At 34.2% G+C, this 13,873-nt stretch overlaps 1 protein-coding gene, 1 long non-coding RNA gene and 1 pseudogene across 3 annotated transcripts; all 3 read right to left on the reverse strand.

Moving 5' to 3' along the window:
* Positions 1-150: 150 nt before the first annotated feature.
* On the reverse strand, positions 151-7,115 carry LOC148620047 (uncharacterized; annotated as a pseudogene). Its single transcript, XR_015921694.1, has 4 exons — positions 5,983-7,115; positions 5,546-5,627; positions 4,600-4,792; positions 151-2,217 (listed from the first exon to the last, which is right to left on the reverse strand). The product of XR_015921694.1 is annotated as an uncharacterized LOC148620047 (transcript).
* On the reverse strand, positions 2,214-4,600 carry LOC148620048 (uncharacterized). Its single transcript, XM_088580631.1, has one exon. It carries the CDS (start codon positions 4,365-4,367, stop codon positions 2,844-2,846), a length of 1,524 nt encoding a protein of 507 aa, XP_088436757.1. The 5' UTR covers positions 4,368-4,600; the 3' UTR covers positions 2,214-2,843.
* A 5,400-nt stretch (positions 7,116-12,515) lies between the features above and the next one.
* LOC148620049 (uncharacterized) lies at positions 12,516-13,571 on the reverse strand. The gene is made up of 2 exons (XR_015921693.1): positions 13,301-13,571; positions 12,516-13,146 (listed from the first exon to the last, which is right to left on the reverse strand). It is a non-coding gene; the product is annotated as an uncharacterized LOC148620049 (long non-coding RNA).
* Between the last annotated feature and the right edge of the window lie 302 nt (positions 13,572-13,873).

Here is a 13,873-nt window from a genome sequence, read left to right on the forward strand (position 1 = left end):
AACCAACGCTTATGAAAATTGCGAAATTTTTACTGAAATCGTAAAAATTTGTAGACACATCAAACATGAATAAAATCACAACATGAAATATTTACATTCTATATATACATCTGACAACATAATATAAGCTTGGCCTAAAAAGGGGTTAAAAATTCCCCCATGACAATGAAGTAAAATACAGACAAAATTATATAAAACATCAATATGCCCGGATGATGAAGGAAAAGGAGGGCGGGTAAATATACAAATGCGGTGTGAAAATCGTAAATCGATCCTCCTCTCTCTTACACAAGTTAGCGTTGTTAACAGATGATATTTATAACTGACCAATCTTAGAGGATTCCAATGAGGCTCCAAAGGGGAGACTCAACTTTTACTTCTAAGAAGGCTCCAAAAGGGAGACTCTATGAATACTAGCAGTCATGATAAAAGTTTGCATCCGTTTGCATAAAGTTTGTTATTAAAATAACTTGTATTTATGCCAACCTCCTTCAACTGACCAAAAAAAAAAAAAACCAAAGCGTACAAAAACCAACGCTTATGAAAATTGCGAAATTTTTACTGAAATCGTAAAAATTTGTAGACACATTAAACATGAATAAAATCACAACATGAAATATTTACATTCTATATATACATCTGACAACATAATATAAGCTTGGCCTAAAAAGGGGTTAAAAATTCCCACATAGACAGCCTTTGAAATTTTAATTCAAAACAATTTAAATGAAAATGCTGTCTTACCCCACAAAAGCCAAGCATTGGCATACAATCAAGAAACCTGACCAAAAAAACATCAATTCTCTTTTGCTGTACATGAATGATATGAATGTACATATAAAAAGTTTGTATTAATTCCAACAAGTAATGCAAACAAAATTAAGGTTCTTCAATATTATGTAAAATAAGTATAGTGACAGTGATAAAACTAACGGCCCAAGCAGTTAGTCATCTAATCTGTGACCTTAATTACATGGACATGAAAAAATTGAATCAAGTCACAAAAACCATAAAAAATATCTATTATTAAGTGGTTTTCCTCCGGCCCAAGCAAGAGGCGTCTTGTAATGTTTTGAAAAGGCAAATAATTTACATACAAAAGACTTTCAATAAAATACAAAATCATTAGTTGAACAACCAGCCCAAGCAGGTTGTTATGGTGAAGTAGTTAATATGTAAGAAATGTACAAGTGGACACCCTTGCAAATGTGTATGAATTTTTTATGTTAAGCGACTGAAGCTCTAATGTACTTATGAAATGCATTAGATTTCCAACGACCCATGGCACGGATTCTCGCATCTGAAAGTCCTTGCAAAGCTGCTGCACTTGCAGCCCCAATACGAAAACTGTGACCTTTATATCTACTGCTATCCAAACCACACAATCCCAAGCATTTATGGAGAATAGAATCGAAATAAGACCTAGGAACTGCTTTCTGATCTTGACAACAATACAAAGGACCAGGTTTATCTCCTCTTAGTTGTAAGAATTCAACCAAACTCTCTACGGCGGAAAAACATGCTGTGCCATGGGAAAATAGTACAACTTTTGTCTCACCTTTGACATTGTGCTTAAAATTATGAAAACTAACTTGAACGTCACTAATCTTCCCAGATTTAGAAATAAAGGTAATATCTTCCAATTGAAGCACATGAGAATTTGGCACACTAGGGACGGTAACAAGTTCTCCTACTCGTGCAAAGGCTGAGAAAGCAAATAGAAACATTGATTTGATCATAGCTTGTTTGTAAGAAGAAATTGATAGAAATGGGACCATTTGAACCATTTTATTCAAGATTGGTATAGTAATGGGTAGCCTAGAATCAATCTTGCCAACTAACCTTTGAGTACCTGTAAGTAATTTTTCAATTAAAAAAGCCTTAGTAGGTTAGGCATTGAAAGCATATTATGTACATATGCAATGGCTGATAAATATGTTGAAATAGTACTAGGTGAAAAACCCTTTTTATACAAATAAGCAACAAAAAGAGATATGTAAACCTCTACTATAGGCAAGTCAATAGTAGTACCCAAAAGCTCTTGGCAAAAATCATCAAACGCCAGCCAAGCTCGGTGATAAGTGGCCCGAGTCGAAGGGGCTAAAGATGCGTTAGTCAGTAGGTCAATGTATTCTAGAAGTTCTCTGGCAAAAAGTTGTCTGGGACGGAGCACGGAACCGTGTTGGCTTGGTCTGCTAATCTTAAAAACTGTTCCACCTGCAAACGAGAAAGCAAGTCTGCCAAAATGTTATTTTTACCAGGGATGTGCTTGGCTCGAAACATAATGTTGTGTTGTAAGCATTTCAAGACCATGAATCTAACCATTTTCATAACCCTTGTGTCTTGGGAAGTCTGTTTATTAATAACAGCAACCAAAGCTTCATTGTCAGTAAAGAGTAACAGTGAATGGTTTTGCCATAGAGGAGCCCAGAGTTCTAAAGCAAGAATAATAGGGTAAAATTCCAGTATCATAATGTCAATTGAACGCCAGCTACTTGGAAAAGGCCCATAAAACCATCTAGACCCATAAATACCTGAAAACCCTTTTGACTGAGCAGCATCTGTATGCAATTGGAGTGCCTGACTAGACAAGAAGGATTCATTCAAAAACATAGAAATGCCATTAAAATTATCTAAGAAATGCAGCCATAAATGCATATCTTGCTTGGATTCCTTTGATAAAAATACATGGGATTGATTGCTTGGTAAATTCATGGTTAAATTAATCAACCGACGTAAGAATGCTCGACCTGGTTGAATAACTGAACAAGCAAAATTAAGGACACCAATCAACGATTGTAACTCTTTTAAAGTACAACATTTCACGCCCAAAAATTTTTTGATCAAAGTTCTACACTTGTCAAGTTTATCTTTTGGTAACCGGGTTTCTTGTCTACATCAATTGTAATACCTACAAATTCCATAAGCTGAGCAGGCATTTCAGTTTTTTCTGCTGACAAAGGAACTCCAAGATCTTCACACAAAGAAACAAAAGCTTTCAATTTGGATAAAGCATCAGTGAAAGATTTTGCAATAATAAGAAAGTCATCAAGAATATGAACCATGTCCAAAATACCCAGTTCAACTTTAGCAATCCATTCTATTGCTGAACTAAATTCCTCAAAAATCTTGCAGCTTGTTCTACAACCCATGGGCAAGCATCTATCATAATAGAACTGTCCATCCCATTTGAAACCAAGTAAATCATAGTCAAGAGGAGAGACTGGTAGAATTCTAAAAGCTGAACGGATATCCGTCTTACATAAGAAAACTTCACAATTGAAAGACTTAATGATTTGTAAAGCTTCATTAATACCAGCATACTGGACTGCAGCAGCTTCATTGGAAATACCAGCATTGACAGAGTCATTTGTCTTATCAGGATAAGACAAATGGTATATTAACCTCCAAGAACCCGACTTCTTAGGCACAAGACCAAGAGGGGAAATTCGTAAATTGTCAAAAGGCTTAGTAGCAAAGGGTCCCTTAATTCGGCCTAACTCAATCTCTTTGCCCAATTTTTCTTGAACTACAGAAGGGTTGTCCTTTGTTGATTTTAGATTAGAGCAATCAAATGACTGCCTGATGCCTTGATGTTCCACGCGAAATCCCTGTTTAAAGCCTTGCAATAAAAAACAAGTTTTTTGTCTATCATACCCTTGCAAATAGTGTGCTAAACGATCTACCAAAAACTGGTGTAGGTAAGTCAGTTTGCCTGTTGTTTGGCATGGGTAAGACGTTGAGACAGGTTTGTGTTTTTTTGTTTTGTTTGCAGATGAGTCGTTTGTTGTATGGACTGTGGAATGATGTCCTGACGAGCGCCCACTTGTACATTTGTATCTTGGGTGACCTTGGTTGCAGTTTCCACAGAAGTGGGCATAACCATAAAATCCGTCACATGCTCGCCCCTCATTGAATTTATGGCAAGTTTTCGGAGGGGCGGCCCATGGAAAGGGCTTGTTATTAGAGTGTACTCCCTTTTTCTGATGCGGAAAAGCAACTGCCCTATTTAAATGAGTCTGTTTATTCAAGGCCCGGGTGTGCAAAATTTGATCAACAAAACTCCAAGATAAGCTAGGGTCATTTTGCAGCATCTGCCTAAAATTCTGGTCATAGAAGTACCAGTCACCACCGTCCTTTCGAATTTGCCTGATTAGGTCCATATAAATAGCCAAGTCCTCGGCTAGGTTCAAATTGTCAGGATTGGCTCGACGTAGAACTGATGCAAATATGGAAAAAGCATCAGTCCAAGACTCAATTGTCAAATATTTTCGCTTCTTGTTAGAAGCTAGTCCCACCCTTCTGTTTTGTACTTGGAAGTGAAATTCATTTTCAGAAGGACGGTGGTCAGTTAAAATATCTGACATTTCTATAAATTCTTTTGCGACAATCTTTTCCTGTAATTTCAAGTTAATTTTTGTGTACAATGGACGACCAATTGGTTTGTAAGCATTTACATGATTAGCTGACCTTGATGCCAAATCGGTAGCAGAAATTGAAATCACCTGGTCTGACCGTACAGGCTCACTCAGCTGACTGATATTACTGTATTATTTTCAGAGTCCACAATGTTATTAGCCTGTATGTGAGTGGCACTACCTGAATGGACAGCATGTTGGCTGCCTGAAGGGCCTGCTATCTGTGCATCGTCACTGCCTGTGGCTGCAGGAAAGATACCTTCCTTTCGTAAATTGTTTATAACTTTCTGAGTGACAGCCTCAGCCAGAGCATCTGTTGCGGCTTCATTGTCTGCCAAGCGTTTCCGTTTTCCACCTTTCTTAGACATGTTATGCTAAAAAGAATGAAATCAATACAGCATTAAGCATATGTTACTTCAAAGGAATATATGGACTTATTCACTAAGCACGTGAAGTAAATGCCGCAGCCCAAATACATGGCACTGACAATAAATAGTACATGCAGTCCAAATACATGGCACTGACAATAAATACATGCAGCCCAAATACATGGCACTGACAGATAAAACTTGTAGCCTAAATACATGGCACTGACAATAACAAATACTTGCAGCCCAAATACATGACACTGAAAATAAATAATATTGGCAATTTGGCAATCCAAATACATGGTGCTGACTATAATCAATATTTGCAGCCTAAATACATGGCATTGACAATAAATACAGCTTTAAAACTCGCAGCTCAAATACATGGCACTGACAATAAATAATAATTGCAGTCCAAAAGACATAACACGGACTGTAAATAATACGTGGCATTCCAAATACATGGCACTGACAATAAATAAGAATTGCGGTTCAAATACCCGCCACTGACAAAAAACCAAAATAATACAATGTATGCACAGCCCAAATGCATGGCACTGATAATAAATACATACATGTATGTATTAGTATTGTCATATATGCTGTCTTTCATTTTGTATTTTTTTTTAACGACACAGCACTTGAATAAATATTATCAGTGAACAAGTCAGGCAAGTCCTTGAACCGGCATAAATAGAAACATGTGTAAACAATGGATGTGACTATAACCATAGTCTTCTTATTTAGAACACCACATACCTGTTTATCAAAAAAACACAAGATAACTGTGTATTCAGGTGACAGTCAAGGTAAAGGAAATATCAGACTGTGACACAAGAAACTGAAAAGAAAGATAATCAAATTATTTGTACAGTAAAGCAACTACAGGTGTAAGTTGCCGTGGCACAATGTACATATAAGGTTGATGCATCACTGCATGTTTGTAGATTCTTATGTACAAGTGGTTTTTAACGAGTTATTGTAGGAGGTATACGCACATCTACCTACATGTATAAATATGCATATTTGTAATAACTGGACATACGTATGCATCTCTCGTCAATTTATATATTGTATGAGAGCAAGACTGTATGCATAAATAGAATGTTAAAAAAATAGAAACATATATGAGTTGTGTATATTATATGCACTGAAATACTCAATGTACAAGTATAATCATTGCAAGTAAAACATACCTGATTAGTCACTACTGTAAAAAGCCAGGTGCCTTAACATTCAAAAGGCACATAATAAAACTATACAAGTGTACAGTACATTGAACAATGTAGAATGATGTACACTAAAAGATACATGTATCAAGCTCAACGAAAAAACAGCTACACCAAGATGGAATGCAGCCAATTAAATTAGTTGTAAAGCATGCAAAATTGAAAGCCGAATACTCCGGTAGAACTTTTTCTGTCCAATGAATGATAAATGTGTCCCGTCCCGTAGAAAAATCGGCAACGGACTATGTGTCAAACGAAGATGTTTCCAAAACAAGAAAAAGCAGTCTGAAGTATGCTCCAACATTACAGAAATCATGTTGTTCATTATATTACGGCGAAACTCATAAAGTTCAGCACTTATATTTCGTGGTGAAAGTCGAGGAAAGAGTTCACACGTGACTTCCGCTGTAACTGAACGAAATTGTTCTATTTTCTCGCTGAAATCCACGATTCTATAAGCTATAGTATCTGGACCTACGTTCGTTTTGCAAACGTCATTGCTTCCTATTTGTAAAATAACCACCTCAGGCCGAAACTCTTCGAGCTTCTCACGCAAAAGAAAATCGTGTAACAAACTAGCCACAGTTGCGCCTCCAACTCCATAATACTGTACCACACATTGATCCAGATTTAAATTAGAATGCAAGTCATGTCGTTCGTGAACATCGTTCTGTAAACGGCGAATAAAACTATGTCCAACTATTAAAACTTTCGTCCTTGATCCCATAATGAAAATCCAATGTTTGTAAACAAACCCACGCACAAGAAAATTTCAAAATGGCGGATATTGATTTCCGATTATTCTGTAAATAAAAGCAATTCCAGATAAACTACCTCCAAATCTATCCACACAATACCTGTAAAAGTGATCCAGATACCCAATCTTCATAATATCCACTGATTATAGACATTAAATATACAAATGCGGTGTGAAAATCGTAAATCGATCCTCCTTTCTCTTACACAAGTTAGCGTGGTTAACAGATGATATTTATAACTGACCAATCGTAGAGGATCCCAATGAGGCTCCAAAGGTGAGACTCAACTTTTACTTCTAATAAGGCTCCAAAAGGGAGATTCTATGAATACTAGCAGTCATGATAAAAGTTTGCATCCGTTTGCATAAAGTTTGTCATTAAAATAACTTGTATTTATATAATGTATGTCTTATACTTTCCGGTTTAGTTAATTTTAATTTCATCCCTCAAATTTAATTCTCCAAAGACATGTTGTACATACTACTCAAATTGCAACTGGGAAGGCAAGACAGTTTGTAGTTTTTAGCTAATGACTTTGAATGTTTGAAATATGCATGTAAATCGTCTTTACTTCAAGTCCCAATAATTTGTAAAATGAGTGTTAAGGAGGTTGTCCAAATTGATTGGTTTTCAGTCTCCGTTCGAACGTTCGAATAACTTTTATGTGTTTCAATGTGATAATGTTGTAAAAGGGATATAACAAATAAAGGGTTTAACTTCTAGAACAAAGAAGTCAGCCTTCAAAATGTTACACTTTGTAATCTAGGAAAATTAAGTGTTTTTATATGGACGTGATACAAATTTTAATACATGTTTATGCTTGTATCTTTTGACCCAATGGTAATTTTTAATTTGTTTTGTTTCTTTTTGTTTCATTTGTTTTTGTTTTCGTTTTGACATTTTGCACAACACTCTTATAGTTATATAAGTTTATTGGACATACGTGTCCTTGTAATTGTACATGCTGTACGACCAAAATTGATGCGAGTTCCCATATCATATTAGCTTTCATATCTCCAGAACAACCTTGCGTGGCTTTCATATATATATATATATATATTAGCAGTTGTTGTACAGTGAGTGTTTGAATTTTACTTTTATTGAAGCAATTCCAACAGGAAAGATGGAAAACCGCTGCAATGGTCCGTAATTGGTATAGGCATTTCAAAATCAAATTCAGCAACGTTTCCGTCATTGCTACTTGATATTTTTTTTTGTATTTTGATATTGTTGTCATAATGATTCAATAATATATTATCCATTCGGCCATGTCGTTTGGGGAGATTTAGTAAACATTGCACAAGTATCTTTTTCGTTACATACAGTCAACCAAAATTCAAAAATCTCAAAAACAAAATGACATTAATCGCTTGTCCAAATGGTTAAAGGTCATTAGGTCATATTTATTAAAACGTATGTGTATTTTACTACGCTTATACATGAAAATAGCGACGTCAATTTTTAAAGCTCCAAAAGGATCGGATACACTGTTCATCTTCATGATAAGTATGATGTCTTACATGCAGTCACATCACAAAGTAAATTTATGTGTGTGTAAAATACATTAGATTTAATGCTGAGTATTAATGCTGAGGCAACTGCAAATAATGCAGACAATAACAAGATTTTTGTTTCATCTTCGGTTGAAAAATAGTTTAATAAACATCATATATATTTCCTATTATACAAATATTTTGTACTGGGCAATGACTATACTTATTTCGTTAACATTTACTTTAAGATGATCTTTAACAAACCACCAGAAAATGCATTTATATTGTACTAAGTTCCAGGAGATAAATTCATATTTCTTTAAGTATGACGACACGCTGCACCACTAGGTTTTTTGGTAAGGGCAATGATTAAGGAAAACAATCTCCAGTTAATGTTATTTATTAAAATGACGTATACAATAACACAGAAAATATGTGAGTATGAAAATAGTGAACATGATAGAGATAAATTATAAGTGTTTTGTGACCCCTTTCCAACAGTTTCATTGGTCAACTCACGAAATGACCAATTACCTCATTCATGGGGTCACCATAAAAGTAACTGGCCATATAAATCAATAAAAATGAATATATGTCTCCAATGTGGAGGACATTTTTTCTGCAGACAGTATTCGGTATTCCAATGGAAAAAATAATGTACCCCTCTGTTTTCTGATTTGTTCTCGCAATCCTTAGGATACTTCATTGCAGATCTGGTTCAAATGAAAGAACATAATATGGTTAGGCCTTAATACAAATATGTCTGGTGTAAAGGTAACATTCTACTATAAAATGATCCAGCACTCGAGAGTTTATCTACATCGCTTCTATAACAAAGAACTTCAAAAGGACCATATTGGCACTTAGAAGACTGTCTTATAACCTGTCCAACTAATTGAAACCGATGACTGAGGAAGACACCTCACAAAACTATACATTAAACGCGATGGCTACTTACTTCAAATTGTCAGTTTCCAATTTTCCTGTAGCAATGATTCTTCAAACCCTGTATTTACAGTTTCTATATCATATTTATACGACTTGCAAGATCATGCCGAACTATTCACTGATGTTTGTAGCAGCTAAAGTTTTTTTTTTACAAATAAGCTATTGGAAGAAGCTTATTGTGCCAACAGACTTAAGTAATCACATTAAAAGTTTTATAATGACACAATGAACTCATTGATTGTTATGGTATGGGAATTTCCGGCATGAAAACAGATTTATTGTAGTATGTCTGGAATTAAAAGAAACTTATTTATTTCACAGATGCACCTGGCCCATTTTCCAGTGTTCAGTTTTTTTGTGGGGTTGCTTATCTATCCTTCAGTTTAAAATTTAATCTTTTAGTTGATTTGAAGTGGACTGTCAAAATAATGCCAATTGTTTTCTACTATTATTTGCTAACTTGAGACCCTTCTTTTTAATAAAACGAAATTCGACAAACTTTGTCTCTGTCTTCCTGTCATTGTGTTGATAAACAAGGGCATCTTCCTAAAATATCAAGTCCGTGCGAAGTAAATATAATTCAATATTTGTTGTACAGGTATTATGACAGATTTGGTAACATAGCTTATGATGTAATGAGGCATAACCTTTGTACCTCATATGAGGTATGGTAAATCGTTCAGTTTGAATTTGCTTATATTTTGCTTTGATTTGCTTTTTGATTTGCTTAGCTTAATTTTGCTTAGTTAGATGCTTTTGATATTTGCTTTGCTAATTCAGTTTTCTTTAATATGCTTATTTTTATAAAATATTGAAGTTAACGAATGAGAGTAACTATTTTCATTTTGATCTTTTGGCAAGTTTTATACTGTTTCTAAGGACACAAAAAAGTAACTTTCGATCAGATGATATTTAAGTATTCAATGTATTAATTTTATGAATCTGTGACGCAACATTGTGTCGACTATCTAATGCCTAACATAGTGCGATTACAGTACTTTAGGTTGCAACATTACAACATCAACTAACACGATGAGTCCACTTCGACTCGAGAATCGTTAAAATCCTTCAAAAATATTTTGTTCTTTTGTTTCAGTATTGACGTTTTGATCATTTGTTTCTAGTTTTGTTGTTTCTATAGTATTATTAATTATCTATTTGTCATTTTCGCTTTTTTGTTTATCTATGCATCAAATTTGTCTCATGTTTTGTTTTCTGTTTTTTTTTTATTGTTCTGTTATAGTGTTTATAATATTTGTTTCTTAATTGTATTATTCACACACTATTTCCATCGAATATTATCTTTTCAAGTATTAAAATATCAAAATCATTAAATTATACATTTCCACAACCTCAGTAATGTTTTCGTGGACAGACCGCTATTGGCGATTAAAATCAACATTCGCATAAAATTCATACTTGCAATTGAAGCCTTACATCGATTCATAATGAAATCGGCCTAAATAAAAATTATAACGTGGTTGTATAAAGGTATGTATACTCAAAACATTACTATGTTACAATAAATGGTTTGCAAACAGTTATGGTTATTGTAACAGTTGATAACTCCTTTCTGTGGCATTAATTCAATGTGTATCCTGAAAAAGCTCTTGGAGACAATCATTTCAAGACTATTATCAGAATATATTAGCATTAAAACCTATAATTTTACAACACTGTATACTTCTAAAAACATTATACATCGTTGTTTTTCGAAAAAAGATGGTACACCTAGATACAAGTATATAGTTCTCGGTAGAGATTCTCATACTTTGTAAATTACTTCCAAATATACAGAAGAAAATGTTTACCAAATGCTGGAATTTTTAATCGATAACATATTTGTCCAGTGTGGTGGACGTGTTTTTCAATAAACGGTCGGTATTTCAATGGGAACAAATTGTGCTCCTCTACTTGCTGACCTACTCCTTCACTCTTATGAGGCTGACTTCTTTCAGATAGAAAGAAGCAGAGCTTTTGTATCGCGTTAGAACTCTAACAACTAGGCTTTTGGAACAGGGTTATGTTGCTTCAAGATTGAAGTCATCACTACAGAAGTTTTATGGTCGTCATCATGAAGTTGTGGATCGTTACGGTGTATCCATCTGAACCATGAAAACTGATTTATTCAGTGGGTCATAGTTTTCCTTTCCTCGTTTGTCTACCCCGGACGTGACTTTTTATGAGCTACTCGGCGAGTGTTTTCAGAAAAGCAGAGGATGCTTACCTTACCGGTGCACCTGGTCAATGCTCCCAGGTTTTAGTGGATTCCGAGTTGCTCATTTGTTTTTGGTACTTTGTATGATTTTAGTTACTTTATGTTCTTTGTTGTGTATGTCTGTTTTCCATGTCTGGTCTTTGTCCCTGGATTACATACTTTTGATTACCGCTATAACAATGGTTCCCTTGATTACTCTTTTAATATATATAGTTTTCGACTACTAATATTTTTTGTATTAATTGGACTCTAGTTTGTCGCCATGTTAGGTTTGCATATTTTATCGTATATAAATTGATAGATCACTGAAGTGAAAAAAAAAGTTAAGGCATACATTGATAACTCAACGAAACTTACTGCTGTTTAATTCTGATACTCACAGTGTAAGGAGGAAATAATCGTATTTTTGCTATATACTATTTTGTTTGTTTTTTTTAATCAATCCTAGGCAAATTTTGTAGAGTAAAATCAGAAAAGCAAGTAATTATAATTGTAAAATGGAAAAGAACGAATCAAGTCAACATCGTTGTATTGACAATAATGCATATATCTATAAACAATACAAAGATGAGAACGGTTTTATTGTTAAAAAATGTAGTATTATGACCCAAGCTTGTCTTAAAATAATGAGAAGAAAATTCCCGGAATGACTTTATTCGTTTCGTGTTTAATCAATCATATGGCGGAAATAACTAAATAAAAAAAAATAAATACAAAATTATGTAAAACAGGAAAAAAGAGGTAGCGAAAGGGAATCGGTAGAAAAATAGACAACAGCAAAATCAGAACACCAAACACTTAAAAGTGTGCACAGAAAAAAAAAACGGGCTGTGTGAATGCCATTTGCATACAACTAACGACTGCCGCGACGATTTATTCAGCTAGATATATTTTTGTTTGCCAAAAAAAATCATTTCTTTTGGTTTTGACTTACTCACAAAAATCAAATATATCAATTGAAACATAAACCATAAATTTGTTTTCGGTTTGTATACTGTGATCTTCCCTCAATTAATTTTATATTTGTAAAGAAGTAAGTTCTTTGGATTGTCAAGTGGCCAATGTCATATAAAACAAAAAAAATGTAAAACATAAATTTAATAAACAAAACAAACTAAAGTTAATTCAAGATAAATGACATCATGAAATGAATAAACATAAATGTAACTAAATATACACGCACAAGACAGAACTAAATATAATGGAATGAAATAAACACATAAACTAAATGATTCGCAGTCTCAACACACCACCATTTTTTTCTGCACACCTCCCGGTAAGGTCGAACGTTGCATGTACTGTAAAATTAACGAATGAAATGGGTTGTTTCCCTTGGACTTTTGTTATAATTATAACTGGACGAAATATAGACTAATTTCACACATTTTTTGTAGATTTCTATATTGACGAAGAGAACACCAGATGATATATATTTCACTATAATGCTGTATTCAGTAAGCCATGACTGGTTAAACGAACATATCTAGCACGGACTTCTCGGTTACTTTACAAATTAATATAACGGACTTTGTGCTCCAAAAATAATAAATTCCTAGCTTTCCAACGGTTTTTTTTTAATCACCGACATTACTTCACCGACTCTAGGCGTTATTACACCATCTCGGGAACATCAGGTTGATAACCATTTTATCACCGACAGGTCGACGCTTCTAGCTATGTGCAAGACGCACACCAAAACCGGGTCTAAAAACCCCTGTAAATAGACATTGAACCCAAAAATTACTTACAACATCTATACTTTTGCATAATATGGCAATTTCTCGTACATTCTGGACCGCGAGCAAGAAATATCATCTCGACAGCAAAATAGACTATAATTTACCATATAAAATTAATTATTAACTTACCTGAGTATTGTAAACATTAGCCTAGGGATATCCATGTCCTGAATTGACAATTATAATTCCCCACTGCTACTTTACCAAACTCAATGCTTCACTCAATGACCATGTGCCGACTGATATAAAACTCACCTGTTAAATTTCTATACGTGTACAATCTCGTGATTTCACAAAAGGTCTACTTGATTCGATTTACCGGTGTTAGTGGTATTTAAAGCTAGGATAGTTTAAATAGTCCTGTATGGAAAAAATGTAAACGACAATTAACTGAAGTTTGTTACAATATTCCAAAACTCTGCCACAAGAATCCATACAAAACATAATTCATATTTGGATCTGCAAAATACTCTCTACCAAGGCTCTATCTTTTCGAACCTATTAACTTTCATACATATAGCTGCCAAAGAGGTCATTAATCTTACCACGCAAATTGTTAGTCCCGTAGTGGTATTAATTCAATGGATCCTGACAAAGTCGAAAGATCTTGTGGAAACTTTCAATGCTATATTATTATCAGAATATTATAACATCAATACCTAAGATTTTTCAACCTGTAATACCAGTATTCCTTATACTTAT

Source organism: Perna viridis, chromosome 4 (genome assembly GCF_037379345.1).
Source record: "Perna viridis isolate PV_CMFRI_1.1 ecotype Kerala chromosome 4, ASM3737934v1, whole genome shotgun sequence".
In the NCBI taxonomy this organism is placed as follows: domain Eukaryota; kingdom Metazoa; phylum Mollusca; class Bivalvia; order Mytilida; family Mytilidae; genus Perna; species Perna viridis.